This window comes from Xenopus tropicalis, chromosome 5 (genome assembly GCF_000004195.4).
Source record: "Xenopus tropicalis strain Nigerian chromosome 5, UCB_Xtro_10.0, whole genome shotgun sequence".
NCBI classification, from domain to species: domain Eukaryota; kingdom Metazoa; phylum Chordata; class Amphibia; order Anura; family Pipidae; genus Xenopus; species Xenopus tropicalis.
The window spans coordinates 162,737,252-162,751,215 of NC_030681.2; the positions used below are offsets into that span (position 1 = coordinate 162,737,252).

The window sequence follows — 13,964 nt, forward strand, 5'->3', positions numbered from 1 at the left end:
AGAGGGGCGCTATTGGCTCAGAGGCACAGGTGAGTCTATACACAGAGGGGGCGCTATTGGCTCAGAGGCACAGGTTAGTCTATACACAGAGGGGCGCTATTGGCTCAGAGGCACAGGTTAGTCTATACATAGAGGGGCGCTATTGGCTCAGAGGCACAGGTTAGTCTATACATAGAGGGGCGCTATTGGCTCAGAGGCACAGGTGAGTCTATACACAGAGGGGCGCTATTGGCTCAGAGGCACAGGTGAGTCTATACACAGAGGGGCGCTATTGGCTCAGAGGCACAGGTTAGTCTATACATAGAGGGGCGCTATTGGCTCAGAGGCACAGGTGAGTCTATACACAGAGTGGCGCTATTGGCTCAGAGGCACAGGTGAGTCTATACACAGAGGGGGCGCTATTGGCTCAGAGGCACAGGTTAGTCTATACATAGAGGGGCGCTATTGGCTCAGAGGCACAGGTGAGTCTATACACAGAGGGGCGCTATTGGCTCAGAGGCACAGGTGAGTCTATACACAGAGGGGCGCTATTGGCTCAGAGGCACAGGTGAGTCTATACATAGAGTAGCGCTATTGGCTCAGAGGCCACAGGTGAGTCTATACACAGAGGGGCGCTATTGGCTCAGAGGCACAGGTGAGTCTATACATAGAGTAGCGCTATTGGCTCAGAGGCACAGGTGAGTCTATACACAGAGGGGCGTATTGGCTCAGAGGCACAGGTGAGTCTATACATAGAGTGGCGCTATTGGCTCAGAGGCACAGGTGAGTCTATACACAGAGTGGCGCTATTGGCTCAGAGGCACAGGTGAGTCTATACACAGAGGGGCGCTATTGGCTCAGAGGCACAGGTGAGTCTATACACAGAGGGGCGCTATTGGCTCAGAGGCACAGGTGAGTCTATACACAGAGGGGCGCTATTGGCTCAGAGGCACAGGTGAGTCTATACACAGAGGGGCGCTATTGGCTCAGAGGCACAGGTGAGTCTATACATAGAGTGGCGCTATTGGCTCAGAGGCACAGGTGAGTCTATACACAGAGGGGCGCTATTGGCTCAGAGGCACAGGTGAGTCTATACATAGAGTGGCGCTATTGGCTCAGAGGCACAGGTTAGTCTATACACAGCGTGGCGCTATTGGCTCAGAGGCACAGGTGAGTCTATATATAGAGTGGCGCTATTGGCTCAGAGGCACAGGTGAGTCTATACATAGAGGGGCGCTATTGGCTCAGAGGCACAGGTGAGTCTATACATAGAGGGGCGCTATTGGCTCAGAGGAGCAGGTGAGTCTATACATAGAGTGGCGCTATTGGCTCAGAGGCACAGGTGAGTCTATACATAGAGGGGCGCTATTGGCTCAGAGGCACAGGTGAGTCTATACATAGAGTGGCGCTATTGGCTCAGAGGCACAGGTGAGTCTATACATAGAGGGGCGCTATTGGCTCAGAGGAGCAGGTGAGTCTATACATAGAGTGGCGCTATTGGCTCAGAGGCACAGGTGAGTCTATACACAGAGGGGCGCTATTGGCTCAGAGGCACAGGTGAGTCTATACACAGAGGGGCGCTATTGGCTCAGAGGAGCAGGTGAGTCTATACATAGAGTGGCGCTATTGGCTCAGAGGCACAGGTGAGTCTATACACAGAGGGGCGCTATTGGCTCAGAGGCACAGGTGAGTCTATACACAGAGTGGTGCTATTGGCTCAGAGGCACAGGTGAGTCTATACATAGAGGGGCGCTATTGGCTCAGAGGAGCACGTGAGTCTATACACAGAGGGGCGCTATTGGCTCAGAGGCACAGGTGAGTCTATACATAGAGGGGTGCTATTGGCTCAGAGGCACAGGTGAGTCTATACATAGAGGGGCGCTATTGGCTCAGAGGCACAGGTGAGTCTATACACAGAGGGGCGCTATTGGCTCAGAGGCACAGGTGAGTCTATACACAGAGGGGCGCTATTGGCTCAGAGGCACAGGTGAGTCTATACACAGAGGGGCGCTATTGGCTCAGAGGCACAGGTGAGTCTATACATAGAGTGGCGCTATTGGCTCAGAGGCACAGGTGAGTCTATACACAGAGTGGCGCTATTGGCTCAGAGGCACAGGTGAGTCTATACATAGAGGGGCGCTATTGGCTCAGAGGAGCACGTGAGTCTATACACAGAGGGGCGCTATTGGCTCAGAGGCACAGGTGAGTCTATACATAGAGGGGCGCTATTGGCTCAGAGGCACAGGTGAGTCTATACACAGAGGGGCGCTATTGGCTCAGAGGCACAGGTGAGTCTATACATAGAGGGGCGCTATTGGCTCAGAGGCACAGGTTAGTCTATACACAGAGGGGCGCTATTGGCTCAGAGGCACAGGTGAGTCTATACATAGAGTGGCGCTATTGGCTCAGAGGCACAGGTGAGTCTATACACAGAGTGGCGCTATTGGCTCAGAGGCACAGGTGAGTCTATACACAGAGTGGTGCTATTGGCTCAGAGGCACAGGTGAGTCTATACATAGAGTGGCGGTATTGGCTCAGAGGCACAGGTGAGTCACTTACCTGCTTGGAAGGTGGGCCCACACTCCACTGCAGCCATTATGCCCACCAGCCCCAGGGTGCCCCAGCCGAGGATGTACAAATGGCCCTTCTGTAAACTGCAAACCAGGGGGCAATTTATTAGCTGAGCCATATGCAGCCCCCCATGTATCAGTAACAGCCCCCATATACACCCCTATATTATAGAGCCCCCCAGTTTGGGGGGGCACCTACCTCGTTGCCGTCTGTTTCATCAGGGCTGCAATTTTCTTGCTCTGGGAGTAGGTGACCTTGTGGGCCCTCTCGTACGTCCGCAGGATTTCCAGCAGGCACCTGGGGGGGGCACGTGCACCCCGTGAGCTGTAGGGCCCCACACATTCTCATACTGTGCAACCCCCCAATCATATCAGCCCCCCCATGCTGGCCTGAGCCCACGGGCTAATAATGGCCACACACACAATCCTTCTCAGGATCTGCCCTTGGCTGGAGGCCAGGAGACACCCCAAATTACAGCAGGTATCGGCTTTAAGGTCCCCTCCCCCCTAATCCTACACCCCAAGGGCTGAGCTGTAGCCCCCAACGCTTGGGCCCCACTCACTTCTCAGTCACTGGCACATTGGAGTCGGCCTTGTGGGCCACCAGGAGCAGGGTCTCCAGAAGGATCTTGGTGGCGCTTCCCCCCTTCATGCGCGAGGAACCACTGACGGCTTCAGGCTGGAACATACGAGAGACCACGTGTGAGCAGCATTGGCTAATGTACTGCTGAACTACAACTCCCAGAATGCTCAGAAGAACACTGTTGCGTTACATGCCAGGGTGCCATTGTGTCCCAGTCGGTTGAACTGTCTGTAGGCAGAGGGGGTAACTATACGGGAGGTACATTTGTGGGTAGGGTGTGTGTAGGTATGAGTAGAAGGCCCACTAGGCACAGAGGCCAATCCTTGGGAGGGGCATCCCTATTGGCCCAGGGGATTATGGGTAATCCTTCAGATGGAAGGGAGCAGCAGACTGTTGGGTTTCTTTGGACTCAGTAGAGCAGAGTGGGAGGTGCCAGGGAACAGGAGGTGGGCACCCCATGAACCCCATGAACCCCAGTTGTGGGAGCCCAGTGTAGCTGCATGTCCCCCCATGTAGCGCCAGTGCGTGGGGCCAACACCCGCCAGAATGTAGCGACCCAATGAGTCGGGCCCTAGGCCAGTGGGTCCCCAAGAGGCAACGTTGAGTATGAAGATGGCTATTGGCCCAGATACGCTGGGGTCCCCTAAAGCCCAATGGCCCAGTGAGGCACCACATTCCCTCGGGTTATTCTGCCCCACACTCAGTGTACTGGTTCCGTTCCACTCGCAATGTGTGTGCGGTTCCCCATGTGAGACACAAGTCATGGGGCATTTAATATGTGGGTATTTATTCATATGGCTGTAACCATGGCAACACACCGGCCGGGCCACTTACCCCCACCGCCGGGTTGAGGATGAAGCCTTTGTGGGACTCGTGCAGGGCCTGGAGGCGCTCGGCCACTTGCCGGAAGCTGGAGTGCCAGCCCTCGATGGGGTCGTTCCTAGGGGGGAGCAGCACAGAACCATTAGGTACCGGCAGGTCCGGTTACACTGGGGCAGGAAGCTCTCACCTGGCCATACTGACTGGGTTACAGCCCACCAGCACCGGTAGGTACACATCCAGGTGCCTCATACACAAATCCAATTGGCCGGCGATGAACGGGGCCTGAGGGGAGAGACAAGATTAGCCCCAGAGACCCCCCACCTACCCCCAGGGCTATGCCAGGACCCCCCACCTACCCACAGGGCTATGCCAGGAACCCCCACCTACCCACAGGCCTATGCCAGGACCCACCTACCCACAGGGCTATGCCAGGACCCCCCACCTACCCACAGGCCTATGCCAGGAACCCCCACCTACCCACAGGGCTATGCCAGGACCCCCCACCTACCCACAGGCCTATGCCAGGACCCACCTACCCACAGGGCTATGCCAGGACCCACCTACCCACAGGGCTATGCCAGGACCCACCTACCCACAGGGCTATGCAAGGACCCCCCACCTACCCACAGGCCTATGCCAGGAACCCCCACCTACCCACAGGCCTATGCCAGGAACCCCCACCTACCCACAGGCCTATGCCAGGAACCCCCACCTACCCACAGGGCTATGCCAGGAACCCCCACCTACCCACAGGCCTATGCCAGGACCCCCCACCTACCTACAGGGCTATGCCAGGACCCACCTACCCACAGGGCTATGCCAGGAACCCCCACCTACCTACAGGGCTATGCCAGGACCCACCTACCCACAGGGCTATGCCAGGAACCCCCACCTACCCACAGGCCTATGCCAGGACCCCTCACCTACCCACAGGGCTATGCCAGGACCCACCTACCCACAGGGCTATGCCAGGAACCCCCACCTACCCACAGGCCTATGCCAGGACCCACCTACCCACAGGGCTATGCCAGGACCCCCCACCTACCCACAGGGCTATGCCAGGACCCCCCACCTACCCACAGGGCTATGCCAGGACCCCCCACCTACCCACAGGGCTATGCCAGGACCCCCCACCTACCCACAGGGCTATGCAGGACCCACCTACCCACAGGGCTATGCCAGGACCCACCTACCCACAGGGCTATGCCAGGACCCCCCACCTACCCACAGGGCTATGCCAGGAACCCCCACCTACCCACAGGGCTATGCCAGGACCCCCACCTACCCACAGGGCTATGCCAGGACCCCCCACCTACCCACAGGGCTATGCCAGGACCCACCTACCCACAGGGCTATGCCAGGACCCACCTACCCACAGGGCTATGCCAGGACCCACCTACCCACAGGGCTATGCCAGGACCCACCTACCCACAGGGCTATGCCAGGACCCACCTACCCACAGGGCTATGCCAGGACCCACCTACCCACAGGGCTACACGATACTCACAGACAAGCCGCAGGAAATGCCGACAAACACCACATTCTTCTTCCCCTCACAAACCTGTTGGGGTGCAATAGGGGGCTGTAAGTTACCCAGCTAATTGCCCCTGTGTGTATCATGTGATTGGCTGGGGCACTAGATCACCAATGAATACAGTAAGAGTAACAGTGGGGAGGTTGTGTTACTATTGGGGTACAGAGACTGTGCACCCCGCTTGCCCTGCCCCGGGGGGGGACCTACCTTCTCTAATTCCTGGGCCCCCACATGGGGGTCATCTTCTGGGGATTCCTGAGCCGACACAATGGATCTGCGGAGCAAGAACGGGGGGGGTTGTGGGGTTAGTGACTTGGGGTTCCTAATGGGAAAGGGGGAACCCCCCCTATTACAGGTACAAATGCCCCCGGCGACACATTCAGCTCTGGGGGGGGCATCACTGGGGTGGGAATGTGAGGTTACACCGAATTGCACCATTATGTCGGCCCCATTTAGTTGCAGAACCCCAGTTGCCCCCATAGGGGCAGAAATAGCCACACGTTATTGGTTTATTTCCCACTGACCTGTCCCCTCCGGACATGATGTAGCAGTAACGGGGGGCCCTGTGCTGCCCCTTTAATAGGAGATTGAAGGAATTCTGAAAAGAAAGAACATTCCCAAGTTTTATTCTTATTATAAAATTGTGTTCTAGTCCCGCCCACTGCCCCTCCCATTTATCTCAATGTGTTCTAGCCCCGCCCACTGCCTGAGTTACCCTCTCCCTGCCCCTCCCATTTATCTCAATGTGTTCTAGCCCCGCCCACTGCCTGAGTTACCCTCTCCCTGCCCCTCCCATTTATCTCAATGTGTTCTAGCCCCGCCCACTGCCTGAGTTACCCTCTCCCTGCCCCTCCCATTTATCTCAATGTGTTCTAGCCCCGCCCACTGCCTGAGTTACCCTCTCCCTGCCCCTCCCATTTATCTCAATGTGTTCTAGTCCCGCCCACTGCCTGAGTTACCCTCTCCCTGCCCCTCCCATTTATCTCAATGTGTTCTAGCCCCGCCCACTGCCTGAGTTACCCTCTCCCTGCCCCTCCCATTTATCTCAATGTGTTCTAGTCCCGCCCACTGCTTCAGACTTCTTGCCCCTCCCCCTGTGAGGTGCCCTCAGTGTGTTCCAATCCTACCCACTGCTCCTCCTCTCTAATTGGGCATCTCAGGGTTCTAGCCCCATGGGGGGCACTTACAGCCAGTAGAAGCGCCAGTCGCCCCGAGGTCCCACAGCCGCTCAGGACCACCAGGCCCCCCTCAGGATCCTGGGAAGGGAACAAGGTGACATAACTCACAAGCAGACTTTCCCCAGGGGCCCCGGCAATAGGAACAAGTAACTTACGTCCCTTCCCTCCAACCCTTTGGCCCAGGCTGCCCCCTTCTGGGCAGGGAGGGAACAACAAGGGGGGCAGAAGAGCAGTCACAGGACCTCACCCCAGTAAATGCCCCACCATGGAACCCCAATACCCGAGAATAAAGATCGGTGTCACCCCCTCACATACGGGCCCCCCGAGCCCACACTGCCCATGCCTTTAATAGCTACTCACCTTTAATACTTCCTGCACTCGCTTAGCGATGTCCCCCATTGTCTGCAGCACCGACTCGCTGTACAGTCTCTGTGAGGGAAGCGCAGGCACATTAGGCACATGTTTGGCGCCCAAACCCATTCAGGGGAGTCAGGGCTGATTATTGGGCCCCTTATTGATCATTCTCATTAAATACTGATAAAACCGCACCACATAGAATCCTCTGCAGTCTGCGGCACGTGGGTATCCCTTGCGCCCGGTGGTAACGGGGCAATAAGGCAGCCATGGGTGGTACGGTCCCCAGTAGGGTCCAGTCAGAGAATAGATTGTATGATTGGCCCCTATATGTGGCCCCACAATCCCCTGGGAGGGAGCAGTGAGTGGGAAATACCCCCCCCCCACACTCACATCCAGTCAGAGAATAGATTGTATGATTGGCCCCTATATGTGGCCCCACAATCCCCTGGGGGGGAGCAGTGAGTGGGAAATACCCCCCCCCCCCACACTCACATCCAGTCAGAGAATAGATTGTATGATTGGCCCCTATATGTGGCCCCACAATCCCCTGGGGGGGCAGCAGTGAGTGGGAAATACCCCCCCCCCCACACTCACATCCAGTCAGAGAATAGATTGTATGATTGGCCCCTATATGTGGCCCCACAATCCCCTGGGGGGGAGCAGTGAGTGGGAAATACCCCCCTCCCCACACTCACATCCAGTCAGAGAATAGATTGTATGATTGGCCCCTATATGTGGCCCCACAATCCCCTGGGGGGAGCAGTGAGTGGGAAATACCCCCCCCCCCCCCCACACTCACATCCAGTCAGAGAATAGATTGTATGATTGGCCCCTATATGTGGCCCCACAATCCCCTGGGGGGGAGCAGTGAGTGGGAAATACCCCCCCCCCCACACTCACATCCAGTCAGAGAATAGATTGTATGATTGGCCCCTATATGTGGCCCCACAATCCCCTGGGGGGGAGCAGTGAGTGGGAAATACCCCCCCCACACTCACATCCAGTCAGAGAATAGATTGTATGATTGGCCCCTATATGTGGCCCCACAATCCCCTGGGAGGGAGCAGTGAGTGGGAAATACCCCCCCACACTCACATCCAGTCAGAGAATAGATTGTATGATTGGCCCCTATATGTGGCCCCACAATCCCCTGGGGGGGAGCAGTGAGTGGGAAATACCCCCCCCACACTCACATCCAGTCAGAGAATAGATTGTATGATTGGCCCCTATATGTGGCCCCACAATCCCCTGGGGGGGAGCAGTGAGTGGGAAATACCCCCCCCACACTCACATCCAGTCAGAGAATAGATTGTATGATTGGCCCCTATATGTGGCCCCACAATCCCCTGGGGGGGAGCAGTGAGTGGGAAATACCCCCCCCCCACACTCACATCCAGTCAGAGAATAGATTGTATGATTGGCCCCTATATGTGGCCCCACAATCCCCTGGGAGGGAGCAGTGAGTGGGAAATACCCCCCACACTCACACTCACACTCACATGATAATGAATGAGATTCGCATCTTCCTCCTGGAATATCTCAGCATCGCAGTCTCTCAGGAGCTGCACCAACTGGGAGGGGTCGGATTTATCCAGCTCACGCGTAATGGGGTTGGACTTCTCACTGATTGGCAGAGATTCCTCATAACCGGCCAGCTGGGAATACAAATAGTAAATGGGAGGAGTCAGCCCCCTCTACAGCCCTTTATGGATTGGCCAAACCAATATAGGGGTCAGTGGGGTAACAAGGAGTTTGGGAATAAGAAATAATTTTAAAACTTTATTGAAATCAGGGACCTGCCTAGGGTGCAATGACGGGGGGGCACCAGGCACATACCTCTCCTGCCTGCCCCTACTGGGCACTCTTTTGCGGTAACCAATCAGCAGTGAGCGTCACTGAGTCGGCGCAGGGTACACAATGGGTCAGTAACCAATCAGCGGTGATCGTTACTGAGTCGGCGCAGGGTACACAATGGGTCAGTAACCAATCAGCGGTGATCGTTACTGAGTCGGCGCAGGGTACACAATGGGTCAGTAACCAATCAGCGGTGAGCGTCACTGAGCCAGCGCAGGGTACATAATGGGTCAGTAACCAATCAGCAGTGAGCGTCACTGAGTCGGCGCAGGGTACACAATGGGTCAGTAACCAATCAGCAGTGAGCGTCACTGAGCCGGCGCAGGGTACATAATGGGTCGGTAACCAATCAGCAGTGAGCGTCACTGAGCCGGCGCAGGGTACACAATGGGTCAGTAACCAATCAGCGGTGAGCGTCACTGAGCAAGCGCAGGGTACATAATGGGTCAGTAACTATTCAGCAGTGAGCGTCACTGAGCCGGCGCAGGGTACACAATGGGTCGGTAACCAATCAGCGGTGAGCATCACTGAGCCGGCGCAGGGTACATAATGGGTCAGTAACTATTCAGCAGTGAGCGTCACTGAGTCGGCGCAGGGTACACAATGGGTCGGTAACCAATCAGCGGTGAGCATCACTGAGCCGGCGCAGGGTACATAATGGGTCAGTAACCAATCAGCAGTGAGCGTCACTGAGTCGGCGCAGGGTACATAATGGGTCAGTAACCAATCAGCAGTGAGCGTCATCGAGCCGGTGCAGGATACACAATGGGTCAGTAACCAATCAGCGGTGAGCGTCACTGAGTCGGCGCAGGGTACACAATGGGTCAGTAACCAATCAGCGGTGAGCGTCACTGAGCAAGAGCAGGGTACATAATGGGTCAGTAACCAATCAGCAGTGAGCGTCACTGAGCCGGCGCAGGGTACACAATGGGTCGGTAACCAATCAGCGGTGAGCATCACTGAGCCGGCGCAGGGTACACAATGGGTCAGTAACCAATCAGCAGTGAGCGTCATCGAGCCGGTGCAGGGTACACAATGGGTCGGTAACAAATCAGCGGTGAGCGTCACTGAGCCGGCGCAGGGTACATAATGGGTCGGTAAACAATCAGCAGTGAGCGTCACTGAGCCGGCGCAGGGTACATAATGGGTCAGTAACCAATCAGCAGTGAGCGCCATCGAGCCGGTGCAGGGTACACAATGGGTCGGTAACCAATCAGCGGTGAGCGTCACTGAGCCGGCGCAGGGTACATAATGGGTCGGTAAATAATCAGCAGTGAGCGTCACTGAGCCGGCGCAGGGTACATAATGGGTCAGTAACCAATCAGCAGTGAGCGTCACTGAGCTGGCGCAGGGTACATAATGGGTGGGTAACCAATCAGCAGTGAGCATCACTGAGCCGGCGCAGGGTACATAATGGGTCAGTAACCAATCAGCAGTGAGCGTCACTGAGCCGGCGCAGGGTACACAATGGGTCGGTAACCAATCAGCAGTGAGCGTCACTAAGCCGGCGCAGGGTACACAATGGGTCAGTAACCAATCAGCAGTGAGCGTCACTGAGCCGGCGCAGGGTACACAATGGGTCAGTAACCAATCAGCAGTGAGCGTCACTGAGCCAGCGCAGGGTACATAATGGGTCAGTAACCAATCAGCAGTGAGCGTCACTGAGCCGGCGCAGGGTACATAATGGGTCAGTAACCAATCAGCAGTGAGCGCCATCGAGCCGGTGCAGGGTACACAATGGGTCGGTAACCAATCAGCGGTGAGCGTCACTGAGCCGGCGCAGGGTACATAATGGGTCGGTAAACAATCAGCAGTGAGCGTCACTGAGCCGGCGCAGGGTACATAATGGGTCAGTAACCAATCAGCAGTGAGCGTCACTGAGCTGGCGCAGGGTACATAATGGGTGGGTAACCAATCAGCAGTGAGCATCACTGAGCCGGCGCAGGGTACATAATGGGTCAGTAACCAATCAGCAGTGAGCGTCACTGAGCCGGCGCAGGGTACACAATGGGTCGGTAACCAATCAGCAGTGAGCGTCACTGAGCCGGCGCAGGGTACACAATGGGTCAGTAACCAATCAGCAGTGAGCGTCACTGAGCCGGTGCAGGGTACACAATGGGTCAGTAACCAATCAGCAGTGAGCGTCACTGAGCCAGCGCAGGGTACATAATGGGTCAGTAACCAATCAGCAGTGAGCGTCACTGAGCCGGCGCAGGGTACATAATGGGTGGGTAACCAATCAGCAGTGAGCATCACTGAGCCGGCGCAGGGTACATAATGGGTCAGTTACCAATCAGTAGTGAGCGTCATCGAGCCGGTGCAGGATACACAATGGGTCAGTAACCAATCAGCGGTGAGCGTCACTGAGTCAGCGCAGGGTACACAATGGGTCGGTAACCAATCAGCAGTGAGCATCACTGAGCCGGCGCAGGGTACATAATGGGTCAGTAACCAATCAGCAGTGAGCGTCACTGAGTCGGCGCAGGGTACATAATGGGTCAGTAACCAATCAGCAGTGAGCGTCATCGAGCCGGTGCAGGATACACAATGGGTCAGTAACCAATCAGCGGTGAGCGTCACTGAGTCGGCGCAGGGTACACAATGGGTAAGTAACCAATCAGCGGTGAGCGTCACTGAGCAAGAGCAGGGTACATAATGGGTCAGTAACCAATCAGCAGTGAGCGTCACTGAGCCGGCGCAGGGTACACAATGGGTCGGTAACCAATCAGGGTTGAGCATCACTGAGCCGGCGCAGGGTACACAATGGGTCAGTAACCAATCAGCAGTAAGCGTCATCGAGCCGGTGCAGGGTACACAATGGGTCGGTAACAAATCAGCGGTGAGCGTCACTGAGCCAGCGCAGGGTACATAATGGGTCGGTAAACAATCAGCAGTGAGCATCACTGAGCCGGCTCAGGGTACACAATGGGTTGGTAACCAATCAGCAGTGAGGGTCACTGAGCCAGCGCAGGGTACACAATGGGTCGGTAACCAATCAGCAGTGAGCGTCACTGAGCCGGCGCAGGGTACACAATGGGTCAGTAACCAATCAGCAGTGAGCGTCACTGAGCCAGCGCAGGGTACATAATGGGTCAGTAACCAATCAGCAGTGAGCGTCACTGAGCCGGCGCAGGGTACATAATGGGTGGGTAACCAATCAGCAGTGAGCATCACTGAGCCGGCGCAGGGTACATAATGGGTCAGTAACCAATCAGCAGTGAGCGTCACTGAGCCGGCGCAGGGTACACAATGGGTCGGTAACCAATCAGCAGTGAGCGTCACTGAGCCGGCGCAGGGTACACAATGGGTTGGTAACCAATCAGCAGTGAGCGTCACTGAGCCAGCGCAGGGTACACAATGGGTCGGTAACCAATCAGCAGTGAGCTTCACTGAGCCGGCGCAGGGTACACAATGGGTCAGTAACCAATCAGCAGTGAGAGTCACTGAGCCAGCGCAGGGTACACAATGGGTCAGTAACCAATCAGCAGTGAGCATCACTGAGCCGGCGCAGGGTACACAATGGGTCAGTAACCAATCAGCAGTGAGCGTCACTGAGCCAGCGCAGGGTACATAATGGGTCAGTAACCAATCAGCAGTGAACGTCACTGAGCCGGCGCAGGGTACATAATGGGTCAGTAACCAATAAGCAGTGAACGTCACTGAGCCGGCGCAGGGTACACAATGGGTCAGTAACCAATCAGCAGTGAGCGTCACTGAGCTGGCGCAGGGTACACAATGGGTCAGTAACCAATCAGCAGTGAGCGTCACTGAGCCAGCGCAGGGTACATAATGGGTCAGTAACCAATCAGCAGTGAGCGTCACTGAGCCAGCGCAGGGTACATAATGGGTCAGTAACCAATCAGCAGTGAACGTCACTGAGCCGGCGCAGGGTACACAATGGGTCAGTAACCAATCAGCAGTGAGCGTCACTGAGCTGGCGCAGGGTACACAATGGGTCAGTAACCAATCAGCAGTGAGTGTCACTGAGCCAGCGCAGGGTACATAAGGGGTCAGTAACCAATCAGCAGTGAACGTCACTGAGCCGGCGCAGGGTACACAATGGGTCAGTAACCAATCAGGAGTGAGCGTCACTGAGCTGGCGCAGGGTACACAATGGGTCAGTAACCAATCAGCAGTGAGTGTCACTGAGCCAGCGCAGGGTACATAAGGGGTCAGTAACCAATCAGCAGTGAGCGTCACTGAGCCGGCGCAGGGTACATAATGGGTCAGTAACCAATCAGCAGTGAGAGTCACTGAGCCGGCGCAGGGTACACAATGGGTCGGTAACCAATCAGCAGTGAGCGTCACTGAGTCGGCGCAGGGTACACAATGGGTCGGTAACCAATCAGCAGTGAGCGTCACTGAGCCGGCGCAGGGTACACAATGGGTCAGTAACCAATCAGCAGTGAGTGTCACTGAGCCAGCGCAGGGTACATAAGGGGTCAGTAACCAATCAGCAGTGAGCGTCACTGAGCCAGCGCAGGGTACATAATGGGTCAGTAACCAATCAGCAGTGAGTGTCACTGAGTCGGCGCAGGGTACACAATGGGTCGGTAACCAATCAGCAGTGAGCGTCACTGAGCCAGCGCAGGGTACACAATGGGTCGGTAACCAATCAGCAGTGAGTGTCACTGAGCCAGCGCAGGGTACATAAGGGGTCGGTAACCAATCAGCAGTGAGCGTCACTGAGCCGGCGCGGGGTACACAATGGGTCAGTAACCAATCAGCAGTGAGCGTCACTGAGCCGGCGCAGGGTACACAATGGGTCAGTAACCAATCAGCAGTGAGTGTCACTGAGCCAGCGCAGGGTACATAAGGGGTCAGTAACCAATCAGCAGTGAGCGTCACTGAGCCGGCGCAGGGTACATAATGGGTCAGTAACCAATCAGCAGTGAGTGTCACTGAGTCGGCGCAGGGTACATAATGGGTCGGTAACCAATCAGCAGTGAGCGTCACTGAGCCAGCGCAGGGTACACAATGGGTCAGTAACCAATCAGCAGTGAGCGTCACTGAGCCAGCGCAGGGTACACAATGGGTTGGTAACCAATCAGCAGTGAGCGTCACTGAGTCGGCGCAGGGTACACAAT

General features: G+C 56.1%; 1 protein-coding gene across 2 annotated transcripts in view; it reads right to left on the reverse strand.

Moving 5' to 3' along the window:
* The window catches only part of gckr (glucokinase regulator), a 61,018-nt gene that overhangs the window by 41,970 nt on the left and 5,084 nt on the right, over positions 1-13,964 (reverse strand). Inside the window, exons 3-13 of one of the 2 annotated variants that reach the window (XM_031901948.1) lie at positions 8,523-8,678; positions 7,027-7,095; positions 6,676-6,744; positions 6,013-6,086; positions 5,696-5,762; positions 5,462-5,515; positions 4,142-4,236; positions 3,967-4,072; positions 3,113-3,228; positions 2,749-2,847; positions 2,539-2,633 (exon numbers count right to left, since the gene is read on the reverse strand). In XM_031901948.1, the coding sequence (XP_031757808.1) occupies positions 2,539-2,633; positions 2,749-2,847; positions 3,113-3,228; positions 3,967-4,072; positions 4,142-4,236; positions 5,462-5,515; positions 5,696-5,762; positions 6,013-6,086; positions 6,676-6,744; positions 7,027-7,095; positions 8,523-8,678 (1,000 nt within the window). The remainder of the gene's footprint in view (positions 1-2,538; positions 2,634-2,748; positions 2,848-3,112; positions 3,229-3,966; positions 4,073-4,141; positions 4,237-5,461; positions 5,516-5,695; positions 5,763-6,012; positions 6,087-6,675; positions 6,745-7,026; positions 7,096-8,522; positions 8,679-13,964) is intronic. The other variant, XM_031901949.1, reaches the window with a different exon arrangement.